The sequence below is a fragment of the Myotis brandtii genome, unplaced genomic scaffold (assembly GCF_000412655.1).
Source record: "Myotis brandtii unplaced genomic scaffold, ASM41265v1 scaffold441, whole genome shotgun sequence".
Lineage (NCBI taxonomy): Eukaryota > Metazoa > Chordata > Mammalia > Chiroptera > Vespertilionidae > Myotis > Myotis brandtii.
Window position 1 is genome coordinate 1,133,284 of NW_005366873.1, and position 14,301 is coordinate 1,147,584.

General features: G+C 40.0%; 1 protein-coding gene across 2 annotated transcripts in view; it reads right to left on the reverse strand.

Moving 5' to 3' along the window:
• The window catches only part of FAM160B1 (family with sequence similarity 160, member B1), an 18,561-nt gene that overhangs the window by 3,738 nt on the left and 522 nt on the right, over window positions 1–14,301 (reverse strand). For both annotated transcript variants that reach the window (XM_014546353.1, XM_014546352.1), the window contains exons 2-14: window positions 11,208–11,377; window positions 9,496–9,600; window positions 8,898–9,020; window positions 7,044–7,337; window positions 6,659–6,855; window positions 4,511–4,625; window positions 3,948–4,024; window positions 3,674–3,866; window positions 2,999–3,168; window positions 2,473–2,616; window positions 1,280–1,370; window positions 588–731; window positions 167–307 (exon numbers count right to left, since the gene is read on the reverse strand). In XM_014546353.1, the coding sequence (XP_014401839.1) occupies window positions 167–307; window positions 588–731; window positions 1,280–1,370; window positions 2,473–2,616; window positions 2,999–3,168; window positions 3,674–3,866; window positions 3,948–4,024; window positions 4,511–4,625; window positions 6,659–6,855; window positions 7,044–7,337; window positions 8,898–9,020; window positions 9,496–9,600; window positions 11,208–11,327 (1,914 nt within the window). In that variant the 5' untranslated portion in view covers window positions 11,328–11,377. The remainder of the gene's footprint in view (window positions 1–166; window positions 308–587; window positions 732–1,279; window positions 1,371–2,472; window positions 2,617–2,998; window positions 3,169–3,673; window positions 3,867–3,947; window positions 4,025–4,510; window positions 4,626–6,658; window positions 6,856–7,043; window positions 7,338–8,897; window positions 9,021–9,495; window positions 9,601–11,207; window positions 11,378–14,301) is intronic.

Genomic DNA, 14,301 nt, shown 5'->3' on the forward strand with positions numbered 1-14,301 from the left:
AAAAATGAATTTTCCTTTTTTTCTTCATATTTTATAGTGAAATAATTACTTCTAAACAGTAGATATATTTTCCTCTATGTGACACTGATTACATGCAATGATATTAAGTTGTTAATTGGACAGGTTTATTAATCCTAAAGAAAATATAACAAAACTGATCACTCACCCTGACAATGACAGAGAAGAGAGACCGACAGCCAGAAGCAAGGTTCACATAGGGATCCAAAAGGTATTCGTGTACGTGTGGATGAGGGAAGAGAGACAGTCTGGACAACACCGAGGTCACTTGTAAATTGACGTCATATGGCTGGGGAGAGGTGAGGAACAAACACACATTTGGCGTTATTCATCATGTCCATCCCGGAGCACGCACTTTACCATTTTGTCTTTCAAGAGAGGAAAGCTGACCATTTCCTCCTCCCTCCTCCACCTGCTCTTCTACAATGGAAACACCCGTAACTAAACTAGTTCTCACCACTTAGTCAAAGTGCATATAACTCAGTCCTAAACGTTTATGCATGTAATATACAGAAAAGACAAACACAACATGTCAGAATGTCTCTGTGTTACCCAGGTTGTTTTATTACCTGATCAAGAATTCTTCCCATTCTGTCAAATAAAACTTTCAAAAAATGACCTTCGAAGAAAGTGGCTTCTAAATTGCACTTTTCCAAGGCTTTTGGAGACCCGGGCCACTCCCATCTCAAGCAGATAGCACAGTAGTCCCGGAACTAGGGAGAAAGCATTTAGATCAAATTAACCCAAAACAAATTGAGGTGAAATAGAAACGACTTCCTCCAACAGGAATATCAAAATCCCTATGAGAACGCAGAGGGCAGAGGCCTGGGTGAGGGTGTGACAGAGGGACAGCGTTAGAGACCACTGTGCGTGGAGGACAGTGGTGGAGAGGAAAAAAGGAGAATAAGCCTGCGGAATGGAAGTAACGGCGGCGTAGAATCATTTAAAGGTCACCTTTGGATTAGCGAGGGAAAGGATTTGGGGGAGATATAATGTCGGTACGGGAAGAAAGGAAAGAAGGGAAAAAAGGGAGAGGGGTGGGGGAGAGAGGGAAAGAGAAAGAGGGGGCAATAAAGAAATCTTGAGATAGAGACAGTGAAATGCAAGGTGAGGTCACTTGCAGGAAGCTCTAGTAGTGAGAGCGGAGGTCAGGCCTTGCAGAGAAAGGGAAACGTTGGAGAAATGACTGTGAGTGATGTGACAAGCTGTGTGAGTGCATTCTCATTCGATTTCATTTCAAAAGTTTGGTTATTAGACTCACCTGCCTATGAGCATCTCGGAGGTAGGTGTCATATCCTGTGCCCTCAACATGGTAGGATGATTTCGCTTCATCCGGTACCAGACAGAGAAAACTTCAATGAAAAAAGTTAAAATCAATAACATAATACTCTCATGATATCTTTATATGTATTAAAATACCTAGCGATATCTTCAGTTTAAACAAGTATTAATGCAAGTGGAGACTTGAAAAATAAAATTGTATTTTCTTAATCAGCCTTACTGATTAAATACACTGTCATTAAAGCTTTTATTCAAAAATTACTCATCCCTCTTAAAGGAGAAGTAAGCCTAAAATGACTTTTTTGTTTGTTTGTTTACATTACAGCACATGGACAGATTGCCATGCTGTTTGTTAATCTCGGGAAACTGGCCTTCAAGTAAGTGAATTTAAGATTGCATGCGTCCTGATTTTATATCTTGAGCGACATGCAATTTTCTCTAGTCATCTGACAGAACCAGGCGTATCAGTAAGAGCACTGCAAAGGAAGAAAAAGAAGGAAATTGCCATAGAAAGGGCACTTAAAAAAAAAAAAGTAAAACCACAGACTAACAACAACAAAAAATTGACCTTATGCTTAGGAGTAAATATCTAATAAGCACAGTTTGTCAAACTGGAGATTTTCAATGTTACTGCACTTGGGAATTTACTTAAAATTATTTACATACAAAAAGAAGGGTCCTTAGAAGGTCAGTTTCACTAAGGTCACGTGTGTTTATTTCTGTATTAAGCAGAGCCTTTCTCTTTTGCTATTGACGTTGCCCTGAGGCTCTCACCAGCTACCTAAATGTGACAAAAGGCTCACATAATCTTTAGATTAAACAAGGAAAGACTGAGTTCATACTATATCTCTGTAACAATCCAAGGGCAGAGCTATTATTTGTTATAAAAACAAGTAAAAGAAACACCAGTCGCTCTGCGGTGTGTAGGTCAGTGGTTGAGCATCGACCTATGAAAAAGGAGGTCATGGTTTGATTCCTGGTCAGGGCACAAGCCTGAGTTGCGGACTACATCCCCAGTAGGGGTATGCAGGAGGCAGCCAAACAATGATTCTCTCTCATTATTGATGTATATATATCTCTCTCTCTTCCTCTCCCTTCCCCTCTTAAATCAATAAGAATATATTTAGAAGGAAAAAAAAGAGAGGTGCAAGTTAAATGTATGTAGCAACTCACCTATTCACAATTTTATGGACTTCAGTCTTCCCATCATTTCTGGGGTGGTCTGGAGTAGCAGGCGGCGAAGAACTAAGCCATTCTTGGTTTGACAAAGTGTTATCTGGTGAAATGTCAGTAAATAATGGATCTTCTTCCAGATCTCTAAGTTTAATTTAATGACGCATAAGAAAACATTTTATTATATTTTCTAAACCAAAAGATTCTCTGCTGTGCTCTTAGAAATAATTTTATTCTTACATAATTTTGTTTAAAAAAATTAAGGAATAATGTATTGATATTTTATAGAGGAATTAACATTTTATACTAACATTAAACTCAAGAAGATAGTGATTGTGTTAGATTTAATGAATAGATAATGCCACTTATAATTTAAAGGGACAGTAATATTAAGATATCTAAGATTTATTTTTTTAAAACTTGCAAACTGTTAGAGGTTTTTTTAATGAATTAGGGAAATAAGAGGAAAGAGAAAATTATGATTCTACATGAAATGCTAAACTCAAAGAGCTGGCTAGAAACTTACACTGCTCCTGCTATCTGTCCGTTCTCCACCACATCTTTATCTTCTGGACACACGGGTTTATATTCCGTATAATTTCTTTCTTCAAGATTTCTTAGGACCAAGTTGTAAAGAATGTGTTCATTGGGTTTTTGTAAAAGATGTTCAAACATCCTTAGTGTCATTATGCTTATCTGAAACCAAAAACGATAAGGCTAACTGAAAAATGTCTTTCAATAAAGTCTTCTTGCCATCCTATAAGTCATGGTGTCAATTTTTAAAGCCACATTAAAAAAGAGGCTGTATTCAACACATCACAAGTATATTAAAGTCAGTATTTCAAAGACTCTAAGTCAGTGGTTCTCAACCTTCCTAATGCCGCGACGCTTTAATATAGTTCCTCATGTTGTGGTGACCCCCAACCATAAAATTATTTTCGTTGCTACTTCCTAACTGTAATTTTGCTACTGTTATGAATCGTCATGTAAATATCTGATATGCAGGATGTATTTTCATTGTTACAAATTGAACATAATTAAAGCATAGTGATTAATCACAAAACAATATGTAATTATATATGTGTTTTCCGATGGTCTTAGGCGACCCCTGTGAAAGGGTCGTTCGACCCCCAAAGGGGTCGCAACCCACAGGATGAGAACCGCTGCTCTAAGTCAAATTCTAAACCCTTGCACAGCTCACCTCATCAGATATGTGATCACAATGTTCAATTAACCTGTGTCTTAAGGGGTGTCTGTTCATATCTGCCAGAGTTTCTGGCTCCCTCTGTTCCCCAAGGATAAAAAACACCATTTCTTGAAGCAAAACGTTGGAGGTGACTTGCCGAACAATGCGATGAAGCAAAGCAGTCGACGTCAGGATACCCATCTCGGAACTGGCATAACAAACAGGGAATTAGCGGGCAAAAGTAACATGAACACAGCGGTTTTATTTTTTAAGTAAAGAGACCACTCACGTTTGCATTAACTGAGGTTCCATAACACCAATAAAAAATCTTTCATGAATGGCTTTGGCAAGAGCAACAGCAGTAGTCTAGAATATAGTACAAGCATAGATATCAGAGAGAGATTAATTTGTAACATCAATAAGTCAGTCTCCACCCTCTGTCTGAATTAATGTGGAAAATAAACTTGCCTAGATTAGATGCTAGTTATTAAGTGCTTTACATTGTATCTAAATTTCCGACAAGCAGGATAAAAATATTATCTTAATCACCTCATGGTAGTAACATCTTCCCAAAGAGGAGAAAGGGAGGGAGGCCAATGCTATCTTATGAAGGCTATACTACAATACTTAAAGAAATATAAAGGCAGAACTGGAATTGTAATTTATTCTACAGTTGTAACACACACACTCTATACATATGCATTTCTCTTGTTCACTGGTTTTATTTATTTTACTAACTGTGCTATCCTAGGACAATTAAGATATATTTGGGGATATTAACTGAGAATTCAAATTTCACTTAATAGACAGTTACATTTTTAAAGGATCGGTAAACAACAAAAACATCCCAACCTTTTGTGCTTCCTTTATGAGTTGATCACAATAATCAAACCAGGAAAGAAATGAAATTAAGGCTCGTTTTCCCGGAAATGCCGATGCATCTTCTTTATGACTATATGAGTCCAAACTGTGGGGCACAGAAGAAACGCCAAGTCATCCAAAAGCATTAATGCAGCTCAGGGCATGTGGAACATGAAGGCACGTGAATGAACTTACACAGGATGATGTATTTACACAGGCAATACAGCATGACTACCGGATGAGGGCTTTATAAAAGAAAGCTAAAGATTAGAGAAAAACTTTTAAATAAAAGTTCTAACTAATTTTCACTCATTATGTGGGAAGAGAGGGACTAAAGCAGAATGGAGCTGCAGGAGAAAAACCATTATCAGCTCCTCATACTTCTGCCATGAACTTGACCAAGTAACAGGAATGAAGAGTAGGAGAATCTCGGTGCTGGGAGGAAGGAAAAGGAAAGTGACGGAGGATCTGCACAAGGAAATGACTGGCCTGCTTCTCTTCCTGCCTTAACATGTAAGACAGTGGAATTAACAAGTGGGTCTAACCCACAGATGTCGGCAGAATACAGGGTGGAAAAAAACAAGTAAAAACCAAGAAGGATAAAAAATATATAGAAAAATAGTAACAGGTTATTATGTCATAACTAGAGGCCCAGTGCACGAAATTCGTGCACTTCGGGGGGGAGGGGTCCCTTAGCCCAGCCTGTGCTCTCTCACAGTCCGGAAGCCCCGTGATTGATCACCCCCACAGAGGGAGGCGTAGGCTACCTGTCACAGCACTGCCGCCAGGTAGCCTGGGTCTCCCTCTTTGGGGTGATCGCTCACGGGTTCTGCCATCAATCGCCCCAAAGAGGTAGGCCCTGCCCACCCAGCTGGGGCTCCATGATGGATAGCCCCCACAGAGGCCCTGCCCACCCGCCACAGCCCGCTGGCCAGTGGCCTGGGCCTCCCTCTGCAAGGCAATCATGGGGTGATGGCCAGGCCCCAAGCAATTGAATTGCACCTGCCTTGGCTGGCCTGGTGCCAGTGGTTGTCATAGAAGGTTGTCTGGACAGTCATTCTGCTGTTTGGTTATTCGGTCGATTTGCATATTAAGCTTTTATTATTATAGATATTATCCTGCTTGCCCAGCCAGCATGGCTCAGTGGTTGAGCACTGACGCATGAACCAGGAGGTCGCCAGTTTGATTCCTGGTCAGGGCACATGCCCGGGTTGCTGGCTGGATCTCCAGTGTGGGGCGTGCAGGAGGCAGCCAATCGATGATTCTCTCTCATCATTGATGTTTCTATCTTTTCTCTCCCTCTCCCTTCCTCTCTGAAGTCAATAAAAGTATATTTAAAAAAAAATATGATCCTGCTTATAGATGGAGGGATTATGGGTGATTTTATTTACGCTGCTTTATACTTTTTACTTATTTTTTATTTTTTAAATATATTTTATTGATTTTTTACAGAGAGGAAGGGAGAGGGATAGAGAGTTAGGAACATCAATGAGAGAGAAACATCGATCAGCTGCCTCCTGCACACCGCCTAACTGGGGATGTGCCTGCAACCAAGGTACATGCCCTTGACTGGAATCGAACCTGGGACCCTTCAGTCCGCAGGCTGATGCTCTATCCACTGAGCCAAACCGGTTAGGGCTGCTTTATACTTTTTAATAACTTATAAATGTTCCACAATAATCATAGTTTCCTACTAGAATCAAGGGGCAGCCCTGAAAGATGGGTAAAGGGGTGAGAGAACGAGGTAGGAGGAGCGGTCCTACATAGGGAGGCCATGAACCACACAAGACTGCCCCAGGGCCCGTGGAACTTATTCATAAAAAAGATTACTTTTTCTTAGGATTTTTAAAAAACAGATGAAGTTATTGATCTTAATGTAATGAAAGTCTTGAATGATCACTGTAATGGACAGAGGCAAAGTAGCTTCCTTATAGCAGCTGGACTATTCCCATACCCATTTATTTCTACTAATTACTAATCAATTCAAAACAAGCCTCACAAAATAATCCCATTTAATGCTCACTAGCTATGTTACCTTTTTCAAAACGAGAGATTCCTATTATTGCCCAATGGAAATGGATTTGAAAGTACAGGAGTGAGAAGTCACTTTTATGGAAACACACAAGTGGTGGTTCTTACCCCCAGTTGATGGCTTCCACCGTTTCAATATCTAAGGGGTCCACCGACGGAGGTAGGGCCTTGTACAGGGCGGCGAGTCTGTCGGTCAGGAGTTCGCACAGGCACGTGCTCTGCGTGAGGCACTTGGCAGCCTTGGGCTCTGGCAAACTCGCTAACAACATGAGGCCCTCGCAGGCCTTCACAGCTATTCGGCCGTCCTGCGGGGGAAAACACACCCCCTTTCAATTCCCAAATTAGATATCCGACGAGTAGTTGGAAAAAAATTTAACTTTAAAGGATTTAATGCTTTACTCTCAAATAAGAAAAGATTTTTTTTTTTTTTCTGTTTTAAGTGCATATAACTGTGATCACATTAGGAGGGAAAGTTATAGAGTCGGCGACTCACAGGGCTTCTGGTGAGATTTAACAAGGAATTCACGAGGTTGTAATCCTGGTTTGGGCGGACGACTGTGGCCTCCGGCAGTGACGCGACACTGAGGTTCTCCAGGCCCGTGGACAGGTCGTCCGTCTGAGGAGGAGGCTCATCGTCTAACTCCGTCTGCTCCGTCCCGGCCGCGCCTGGCAGCTCCTCGGGCCGACAGGGCTGTCCCGTGTCTGTGGACAAGGACTCTGCACCTTTTAACGTGTCTTCTGCAGTGACACTGGCTGCTCCTTTGGAAGCCAACGATTTCAACTTATTCTGAAAGGGAGTACAGGTGTTGTAAGCGTCACATCAAAAGCCTCTCAAACAGGTATCATGCCTGAATGGATTTTTCTTTTTTAAAAAAAATATATTTTATTGATTTTTTTTACAGAGAGGAAGGGAGAGGGAGAGGGATAGCGAGTTAGAAACATCGATGAGAGAGAAACATCGATTCAGCTGCCTCCGGCACGCCCCCTACTGGGGATGTGCCCGCAACCCAGGTACATGCCCTTGACCAGAATTGAACCTGGGACCCTTGAGTCCGCAGGCCGACGCTCTATCCGCGGAGCCAAACCAGCTAGGGCATGAATGGATTTACAACGTTCAGTGTCTAGCCAGCAGAGCAACAGACAGAAGTGTTTTGACAAATGAACACGCTCAGACTTTAACGAAATGTGTTCTAGGTATTTTAAACCTCGCAGAGGCATTTCAGATACACTTTACACTCTCTACAACAAGCATGTCAAATTCGAAGGCTTACACGGGCCAAATAAGGTTTAAGTTTTTGTGGGCCACAAAAAAACCAAAAGCTTCAATTTTCATAGAAACGTACGTTTATTTCGATAGAGACATAGTGAATACAAAGGGCTGAAATAAATGAGTCATCGTTAACATAAAATAACAGAACATTTTAATAAAAATTAATATATTTTCTTGAACATTAACTTACCAGACACTGAATAACTACACAAATTAATAAGTGTAACTCAAATAATCCTATTTTTCTTGTTCTCCAAAAGCTAAATATTTTCTGTTGTGCACACCAAACAAGTCAGTACAAGATTAATGACGTGGCAATCGGCTGCTAAAATATTCGCTGCTCGTGTTAGTGGAGAGAAATGGTGCGCCTGTGCATTAGGCACGTAAGAGAAATGAATGCAACACGATTATAGTAATCAGTAATTGGCGAACATTGTAGTTCGTTATTAATAATTATGTGTAACAGGATATTGTAAACATTAAGTTACGAAATTTTTATTAAAATGTTTCTTACATACTGTTATATTGGCTGGGCCGCAAAAATATTCGTTGTGGGCCACATGCAGCCCGAGGGCCACGAGTTTGACATGCTTGCTCTACAAAATGTTTCACTGACCATAAGCAGTGAACAGTGTTAGTGATGCCTATTTGACTGCTACTGTATCTGACTATTAGTCTTACCTCGTCACCAGCCTATAAACTCTTTTAGGGCAATGACAGTTTCTAGCTCATTTACCATAGGCATTTAACCCACAGTAGATGCATATGTTCAATGGTATAAATTGAATATAGGTTAGATTTTAGGGGGACGTGCTTAAGAACTGCAAAGTACTTTTGTGACGGACTATACTTACAGGTAATAAAGCTGTGTTTCTCTAAAGATGCCTTCATTCAACCGTGTTAATTAAACAGTCCTTATGCATTGTGCCAGGTACTAGACAGAGAAGCTGGGGGACCCAAAGATGAGACAGAACAGAGCCCTGGTCCTCAAGGAGCTGACTGACCAGCAGGAGAAAGTAAAATGCATAGAAAAACGCGAACACAGGCATGCTCTGAAGAGTGATGAGGATACCGTACCTCCAGAAAAAAATTAACCAAATAGGGATCTTCCTTCAGTTTTGCACACACAATACAGAGAAACTGAATTTCTTCATTTTCCGTTGGTGTTGCAAGGACTTCACCACAGAGTCGAATTAATTTCTGTCAACAATTTTTTCAAAAAATGTTTAAAGTTAGCTTATTTTTCACAAGTATGCATACAGCCATCCATATACCTTAGGGATATTTAAAGTTTTCAAATAATGCAAAGAGCTTGCATTATTCAGAAAGGACACTATTTACAATCACCGACATCAAAATAAGTTTGCTAGTAGTAAATTTTTCAAATGCATTACCCCCTCCTCCCCCCCCAAAATGAATGAGGTATATAAAAAACTCCTTGAGATGTCATGGAGATAAGTTAAAGGAAAAATTAATGTATAAAATTTTAAAAGAAAAATAAAGACATAAAATACATTTAATACCATGTCATACATAAAGCTCAAGTACTTGCTAATTTGCATGTAATTTTTAGAATAACTTCCTGTATTACTTGTACTCTTAGAAAAATTATATACAATTATATCTATACCCAAAGCAATCAAACCAAATAATTTTGTGTGTGGGGAATACATACCTGCACGGGCCTGTGCACGTTGATGTGCGGAAGTAGCGGCTGCTTGATTCTGCCCAGGAGTTTGGTGTAGAATCCCAGCACCTGCTGCTTCATTCCTGGAGGACACTGAGTAAAAGAGGAAAGGAAAGCAAATAAGAAAAGCACAGACAATACAAACACGCTTACTCAAATGCTTACAATACAGGAGAGACAATGATTCAAACGTACTCCACCCTCACCAGTCAGTGCAATTAGCCAGGATAAAATTCTCAATCAATTATTAATGCCTGGTATCCTGGAAATAAAATGACATCTGGGACTAGAATACAGCATATGGGACCAGAGGCTGATGTAATTATAGACCGCATGGTGGCAATACGCTGTTGAGATCCGAGCGTGGTTCGGGTGACGTCAGCCTGTTTTTACTCTAAGTGCTAAGGTAACATGAAACAATTATACTTACCTCCTTGGCAAAGCAAAGCCAGAATGTTGTTACTTAAACTAATGGCAGGTAATCAATAACTGTCCATCATATAAATGCAGGAGTAAATAAAGCCTAACACATGTATGTAAATAAAAGGACTCCTATGGTATACACTTCTGTGATCTAGGCCAACAACACTGTTTTAAGTTAGTTGCAAAGTTATTTAAATTATTATTGTAGGCAATTAATATTTAAAAAATAAGTTTTTATAACATGACAGTTGTTTTAAATATTTTCTTAAAAGTAGGTAAACATGATTACTCACATTGTGAATTAAGAGAGTATGAATTAATATGTTCTATAATTAACCTGCTTATACTGCCTCAGAACTAAAATACAGTCACAAGATGTGTAGCATTTCTAAAGCATGATCACAGACATGCTATCCAGAAACAGTATAAATTATGTTAAGCACAATATTTTTAAGATAGCAATACCTTGCATTATTCAGATAAACCACTAGTAGTTACAATTACCTATATCAAAATATAGTTAGTAGTACAACCACTAAAATGTACTCAAAAATCAACTTTTATCCAACTTAGACATTCACAGAACAGAACCACAGATTTTTAGAGTTGAGGCTGCTTGATATCACTTCCTTGTTTTGAAAGAAGAGGAAGATTAACCAGCAAGACTTGCTGAAGGTTGCAGTATATTAGTGACAAAGCCAGGCCTCCTAACCTGAACCCCAAGTTCTTCCCCTACCCTCACTACCTTTATAAGTAATTTGAAAGCTTTGAAGCACAGAATATTATTTATAGAATACCAGCTTCACAAAGATTTCCCAAGACTCATTAGGCCTAAAAACTTGAATGGTCTCCACTTACTAGAGAGTTAATGTCAGAATAATCAGTGACATTCTCTTTCAGGATTATGAAACAGAATTCCTATTTCTGTTTTTGTATAATTCCTAATTTTTGTAACCCAACTTTCACTGGGTTCCTTCTCACCTCCTTTGATTCTGAGCACATGTACTTGAGTTTATTTTCATAAATGTTTACACTGGGATCCTAGGCTGCCTAGGTACCAGTTGTTGTCTAGAGCATTTGGGAGTTTTGCTATCTCTATGGAAAGTCATGTTCTTACAGGATGCACGATTTTCATTTTTTGTACAACACTGACTTAAGTCCTGCCATGCTTAATACATACCTCTACAATTAAATGTAGTACTTGGCAGCTTCTTTATCTCTAAGACGTGACTACATGTATTATATGCCTAAGGACATGATGTGGATTAGAAACTTACATCAGCTTTCCCTAAGGTATATAATGTTTCCAGGATCTTGTGATGAAGCAAGTATTCCATACATGGCCCCGTCTCTCCAGATTCCCGTTCCTTTTCTTCTTGTACCAATATATCTAACATCTGTTCCAGATGAGATGGAATGTTTGTATCTGTCACTGGGGCTTTGTCATCTAAATGATAAAAAAACGTTCGTCAAACAACCCAACATTTTTAAACTGCGTATTTAAACTAAATACTTTATTGAATATTAAACTGCATATTTTAAACTAGAAAAATCTGAACTACACACTTAAATGAGGTTTATACTCATAGTATAATTATCTTTGCCAGAATGTAGATGATGCTTTAACCATTTTTTTAAAATTGATTTTTAGAAAGAGAGAGAGAAACATTGATGTGAAAGAGAAACATCGATTGGTTGCCTCCTGCATGCTGAGGATGGAACCAAATTCTGGGCACATGCCCTGACTGGGAATCAAACCCACAACCTGTTGGTGTACAAGATAACACTAGAACCAACTAAGCCACACAGGCTGGGCGCTTTTGCCCTCTTATTAGAAAACTGAATCAGCCCGGCCGATGTGGCTCAATGGTTGAGCGTTGACTCATAAACCTGGTGAGGGCACATGCCCGGGTTACAGGCTCCATCCCCAGTTGGGGATAAGCAGGAGGCAGCCTATCGATGATTCTTTCTCATCACTGATGTTTCTATCTCTTTGACTTTGGGAATAGCTGTCTGTTAATAAGTAGAATGTCAGAAATTGTTAAAAGGGCTTTTTTGGTCTCCTCGTGTTTTCATAAATGGAGATGACTTCCCAATGCTAAGAAGTAACTCAGTAGCAATCAAAACAGAACCTGTCCTCTCTCTGTTTTCTAGGTTAGTAAGCTTAATTTCAAGGCCAACCTGTTTCTATATAAAGATACTTAAAATTCAGACCATCTAACTGGCTAATTGAAAAAAAAAATTTTAATTACAAGTACATACAACATTTTTATGTTTACATGCATTTTTCCTGATCATGTTCCCATTTTTCCCCAAATGGTTCTTATTTCTACATTATTATGCATAAAAACTAACTTACAGAATATAGAGTGGGGCAAAAGTAGGTGTACAGTTGTTTGTATAGAAAATAAAATAATAAATAATACAAGAATAAACTGTTGTTTCATGGACTCACAACTGTAAACCTACTTTTGCCTCACCCTGTGTATAGTCTGATTTTTATTCATTGCACAAATATAAAGGAGTTTTTTTTCCTTTAAGACACATCCCCCATAACCCTATCAACTTGCCAAATCAACTATCATTTTTTCATGTTTCCTTTCAGTGAAATGACATGTGCCCAATCTGCATATCCACTAGTGTTTACCTCATTCCTCAAGGGAGCTCACAGTGCCATGTAGCAATGCTACTGTACTTCCCTATTCCCTACTTCAGAAGTTGCCAAACTTTACCCGCAGGGCAAATCCAGCCTTGCCATCTATTTTGATAAATAAAGTTGTATTAGAACAAGGGACTGTTTATTCTTTTACACGTTACCAATGGCCAGTTTGCATTACAACAGAACTGAGCAGTTACAAAGAGACCACATGGCCTACCTCTGGCCCTTTACAGGGAAAGTTTGCTCAGCCTTGACTAACTGTTCATGTTCCCCCACATTCACTCTGCACCCTACATACTCACTGAGAAAAACAGAAACCAGAAGGTAACTTCTGAAGACTCCCTACACCACATCTGCCCGCTTCCTGCACTTATACCCAGATGTTCTGCTTTCTACTTTATTTTTTTACGGAGAAACTGTCCACAACCTATTTAGCGCTAAGCCTCTGCTTGTGCACTAGGTCCCATCCTCCCCCTCCCCCCTGCCCCCTGCCTACTCAGGGACATTGCTCAGAAATGATCTCATCTGACTACTATACTCACATTTCCCTCCCTACTAGGTCATTCCCATTAAATTATAAATTGCATACTTTCTACCTTAAAGTATCCTTGCCTCTTTTGACACTACACCTCCCTCCAGCTGCTGCTCCATTTCTCAGCTCCCTTTACGCCAACACTCCCCAGTAGAGCAACCTACCTAACTCCGAGGTTCCAGTCTCTCTTGGTTTCGCTATTGTTCTCATCTTCCTAATCCCTAGACATCGAGTCCAAGGGCTCAGTTCCTGAACACCTTCTCTCTCCCATCTATCCTTACTCCCTAGATAAGCTCATCTAGTCTCAGGACTCTCAATTTCATATCCCTCATTTCGTTAGATCTCTACCCTGAATGCCTATTTCCAATTGTCTACTTGACACATCCAACTAGATCAGCGGTTCTCAACCTGTGGGTCGCGACCCCTTTGGGGGTCAAATGACCCTTTCACAGGGGTCGCCTAAGACCATTGGAAAACACATATATAATTACATATTGTTTTTGTGATTAATCACTATGCTTTAATTATGTTCAATTTGTAACAATGAAATTGGGAGTCACCACAACATGAGGAACTGTATTAAAGGGTCGTGGCATTAGGAAGGTTGAGAACCACTGAACTAGATAGATCATGAGCATCTCAAACTCAATATGTTGAAAATTCTCTTTCAAACCTGCTCCTCCTGCAGTCTCCTCATTCTCTATTTTTCCAGTTTCACTACTTACACCAAAACTTTGGAGATAGCCTTGCCTTTTATTCTCTCATGCCCAATATCTAATTCTTCAAAACATACCCAGAATATGATCACTTCTGATCACCTTCCCCCCTGGTCTAAGCCACCATCACCTCTCAAACCACTGCAATAGTCCCCTAACTGTTCTACCGGAGGGTGTCACCTCCGCTTCCCTTCAATCTAAATTTTCATAGAAGCCAAAGTGACCCAGTCACCTCTGCTCAAAACCCTCTAATGGCTGCCCACCTGAGAGTACAAGCCAAAGCCCTTGGGATGGCTTACAAGGTCTTATGTGAATCCCCACCCTCCAGCTTTGATTTTATCTCCTACCAATTTCTCCTCGTTCACTCTAGCCACACTGGCTTCCCCATAGTTCCAGGAATTGTCCATGCAAGCGCAGGCTGCCTGTTCCAGCCTCAGGGTCTATGCACTCCTTCTTTTCCTGCA